Below are 4,235 nucleotides of genomic sequence, written 5' to 3'. Positions count from 1 at the left end.
CACCTGCACTCCTCGCCTTCAAGCAGCTTGCGGTAGGTGGCGATCTCCACGTCGAGGGCCAGCTTGACGTTCATCAGCTCCTGGTACTCCTTCAGCAGGCGGGCCATGTCCTGCTTGGCCTTCTGCAGGGCATCCTCCAGCCCTTCCAGCTTATTCCTGGCATCCTTGATGGCCATCTCTCCACGCTGCTCAGCATCAGCAATGGCTGACTGCAGGTTGGCGCACTGGAAGAGGAAAACAAGTATAATGATGTATATCTGGTCTTTCACAGGAGACTAAACCTGCTTTTTCCCCTGGAAGAAGGGTCCTAGCACCCAGAATTCAAGCTGAGTTAGTTCTGACTCTTCCTGTGGTGTCCCCCCCACACACCCCTTCTGCAGTCCTTCTCTGTGTGTTACTTGACAGAAACTTGTGTCTCTTTTTTAACCTCCTTGCATGTGAATGGGCTTGGGTACTGATGTAGATGCTACATTAGATAGGAGACCAAGTGATATTCAAAGAAATGTATATGACCCCCTGGGTTGTTTTTTTTTTTTGAGTGTTTGTCTCCAGAACCAAATTAGGACCATTGATGATGATCTCATATAGATTCCATAGTGACATATGCAAAATTATGTCCATCTTTCAGAGACATGGCGAGTATTCACATGGACCACTGCCTTCCTCTTATAAGAAAGTCTCACTTCCCCTGGTGCAACCCTGGTCTTTTTCCTTTGTCCTTACTCGGTTTTCACCTTGAAGCTTGAATAGATTTGCAAAAATATTTATTGTACTGTCTACCTCGTTTTCATTTTGTTTTGTTTTGTTTTTTCTTTTCCAACTTGTTCCTTGGCTATTGCCAGGTCAATCCTCCTTCTTATGTAAAAATTTCTATTAACCATATTTTTTTGGCGCTGAACTGCTTAGATTGTACTATGCTCTAGGGCAGAATCAGTATCTGCCAACCAGTGGGTCCCCACTACAGGGATTTGCAAGTGCTTTCCCTCTATGTTTCTTCATTTCTTGGGAGTTATCCCAAATGATGTTTGATGAGTGCCTGATGGTCTGGCAAGGAAATGATGCTTTTCTTCACCTTTGCTCAGCACCGTACCTGCTTCTTGACGTGGTCGATCTCAGACCTCAGCCTCTGGATCATGCGGTTGATCTCAGCAATCTCCTGCTTGGTGTTACGCAGGTCGTCCCCATGTCTGCCTGCCGTGACCTGCAGCTCTTCATACTGCAGGCGAGTGGGGAGGAGGCAGTGTACATGGGTTTTCACACGTGAAAGTGACTTTCATTTCTGAATAAGGCATGTGATAAACTTGACCCAATGACTTTCCCCGAGAGACTTTGGGAACCGTTGATGTTACCTGATTGCAGGATGCTGTGTAAATTACGCATCATCCATATTAAGAGACCACAGATTGCCTAGCTCTATTTGAAACTGTCAAGGTTCTGTATTGTGTTTCTAAGGGCAATATTTCAGTGTAAAAGCAATGATTACTGACCCAGCCTTGGTAGTGTGCATCAGACACTACTTATTTGGCAGACTGAGGCCACTTGGAAGGTCCAGGTTTGAATTCCCCTTCCTCGCTCAAAATAACAGAGCTTCCCTCTAGTCCTAGTTATTTGAGAAGCTATGGCAGGATGGTGACAAGCTCAATCCTATATAGGCGACATTTCACAATCGTGTCTGTAAGAGTTGACAATGGTGGTGCATAACCTTGATCCCAACTGAACATAGAAATAATGCAGTGAAAGAAAACCAAGGAAAAAATGAAACACACCACACACAAACACAGAAAAGCAAAAGTAAAGATTGAAAATTCTTTACCTGTGATCATATTCTTCCTACACCTGGGTATTTGGGTTCTTTTACTTCCTACACTTGAGCATAAATTCTGTAAATGTCAACACTAATAGCAGAGTACATGTGCTATGAGAGGCCCTGGGATTCCTCTGAGAAGCTGCCTAAGACTGTAGCCTTCAGGTATGCAGGGTGAAACACAGCAGACCCTCGGCCACTCACTGCTCACCTTGCTCTGGTACCAGGACTCAGCCTCAGCCCGGCTTCTCTGAGCAATCTCCTCATATTGGGCTTTGACTTCGGCGATGATGCTGTCCAGGTCGAGGTTACGGTTGTTGTCCATGGAGAGGACGACGGAAGTGTCTGAGATGTGGGTTTGCATCTGAGACAGTTCCTGCGGAATGAAGATCATAAGACCTTCTTAGCCTGTGACGTCATCAGAAGTGTCCAACACCAAGAATATTCCACCCCCTGCAGAACCCCATCCGAGCGAAGAGAAGCGAGTGGAGATGCTTACTGCGTCATAGATGGTTCTCAGGAAATTGATCTCATCTGTGAGAGAATCTGCCTTGGCTTGCAGTTCAACCTTGTTCATGTAGGCAGCATCCACATCCTGGGGAGGGGCAACAAGGGTCAGCTCGGCCCTCCTTCCAGCCTCCCCGCTGGAGTCTCCGGACCAGTTCTCCTCTAGGCTGGGGGGAGGGCTTTGTCTCCTTTCCCCAGAAACAGGGTCCCTGACCTAATCAGCTTACCTTCTTCAGAGTCACAAATTCATTCTCTGCTGCTGTGCGCTTGTTGATTTCATCTTCATATCTACAGGAAGAAAAAGATAAGACACAATCGAGCCAGGCATTGACTGGATGCAAAAAGAGCTCCCCTAGGATCCGACACTTTCCACGAAGGGAGATTTATCCAGATTGACCTGTCCTACCATGTACAGACAAATGGATGATTTTCATGGCTCCTAAAATTTGAGTTTCTTTACTCTGTCCCCAGCCAACTTTAACCACCTATAATTATGAGATTAGGTCTTAGACTGTCCTTTTGATTTTCATTTCCATGGATCTGTTTTGCGAAGGAGTCTAGTCTGCATTTGGACACATGCCCTGGGTGTGTGCCCCCCCCACCCCCACATCCCTTGGAGTATGCCCTGAGCCCATTCCTCTTCTGTAACTCACTTGTTCTTGAAGTCCTCCACCACATCCTGCATGTTTCTGAGCTCCGAGTCCAGGCGGCCTCTCTCCCCCAAGATGCTGTCCAGCTGCCTCCTGAGGTTGCTGATGTACTGCTCAAACAAAGGCTCGAGGTTCTGCCTCACGGTCTTGGTGCCCTGCTCCTGGAGCAGGGTCCACTTGGTTTCCAGGACCTTGTTCTGCTGTTCCAGGAACCGTACCTGGAGAGGAGATGAGATGGGTCATTTGTCAGAGAGTGGCAGATGGGGACAAGTGCCAGTGTCCCCACATTTTCTAGCAGGTTTGATGCTCCATGGTGCTGGGCTTGACAGAGCATGTGCAGAAACTTGGTGTGGGATTTCTGCTTTCCTAACATTTTTCATTCAAACTTCATGTCCTTCTCTGGTGACAGTCCCTGTGCACACCTGAGCTGTTTCTCCCATAAGGTGTGGTCTCTGTCACTTAGTTTTCATCTCTTCCTCCCTTTCTCTTGACAAGCAGAATCACAAGTCTAGTTTTAAAGTAGTATTTGTGTGATGTATTATGCTAAGTATTTATTTTTTGTAGAAGCTTAGTAAAAGGGATGTTAAAACATATTGAACTAATATAGAATTCTTTTTATTTGAACTAATATAATTTAACTTCCCGCTTGTGCTTTTGTCTCTTCTAAATCATTCTTGCTAAATGGCCCTACTTGGTTTCTACAGAAATTCTTTTTTATGGCTTTAATAAATGTTTGCACAGTTCATTTTTCTCATCTAGACAGAAAATAATTTTTCCCCCCACTTTTGTCTTCCTCCTTCCAGCAGCCGAGCAGGTTGAGACTAGATTTTGATTTGTACGTCTGTACACTTTTAAGTGGTAAACGTTAACCCATTCCATTCTTTCATTGCTTTATCTGTGCTTCTGGTAATCAAATTGGAGAGTCCTTCCCAGGCAGTAATGAGGGATCTAAGAGCCTCGGCAGTTGTAACCCATTTCCATCGCTGCTGCCCACTGTGGACAAGGAGCCAGTCTAGCATCCCTGTGGCAAGCTGGTCTCACCCCTCTCCCTTTCCTATGGCAAGCTGGTCTCATCCCTCTCCCTTCCTGGTAGGAAGTTTGTGGTTTCTCTGGTGTGGGGCTCCCCTGTGGAGGGCAGGGCTCATGTCTCACCTTGTCAATGAAGGAGGCGAACTTGTTGTTGAGGGTCTTGATCTGCTCTCTCTCCTCGGTCCTCACCCGCTGGATGGTGGGGTCGATTTGCAGGTTCAGAGGAGTGAGCAGGTTCTGGTTGA

At 46.5% G+C, this 4,235-nt stretch overlaps 1 protein-coding gene across 1 annotated transcript in view; it reads right to left on the bottom strand.

Annotated features, from left to right (window-relative positions):
• Positions 1-3: 3 nt before the first annotated feature.
• Positions 4-4,235, bottom strand: part of LOC102477202 (keratin, type II cytoskeletal 6A) — a gene marked incomplete at its 3' end in the record, with an annotated part of 18,435 nt that continues 14,203 nt past the window's right edge. Inside the window, exons 3-9 of the mRNA XM_006141611.1 lie at positions 4,114-4,234; positions 2,965-3,179; positions 2,539-2,599; positions 2,304-2,399; positions 2,016-2,180; positions 1,091-1,216; positions 4-224 (exon numbers count right to left, since the gene is read on the bottom strand). Of these exons, the coding sequence (XP_006141673.1) occupies positions 4-224; positions 1,091-1,216; positions 2,016-2,180; positions 2,304-2,399; positions 2,539-2,599; positions 2,965-3,179; positions 4,114-4,234 (1,005 nt within the window). The remainder of the gene's footprint in view (positions 225-1,090; positions 1,217-2,015; positions 2,181-2,303; positions 2,400-2,538; positions 2,600-2,964; positions 3,180-4,113; position 4,235) is intronic.

This window comes from Tupaia chinensis, unplaced genomic scaffold (assembly GCF_000334495.1).
Source record: "Tupaia chinensis unplaced genomic scaffold, TupChi_1.0 Scaffold000059_1, whole genome shotgun sequence".
Lineage (NCBI taxonomy): Eukaryota > Metazoa > Chordata > Mammalia > Scandentia > Tupaiidae > Tupaia > Tupaia belangeri.
The sequence above is the reverse complement of the archived record's forward strand: the minus strand, read 5'-3'. Positions and strand labels throughout refer to the sequence as shown.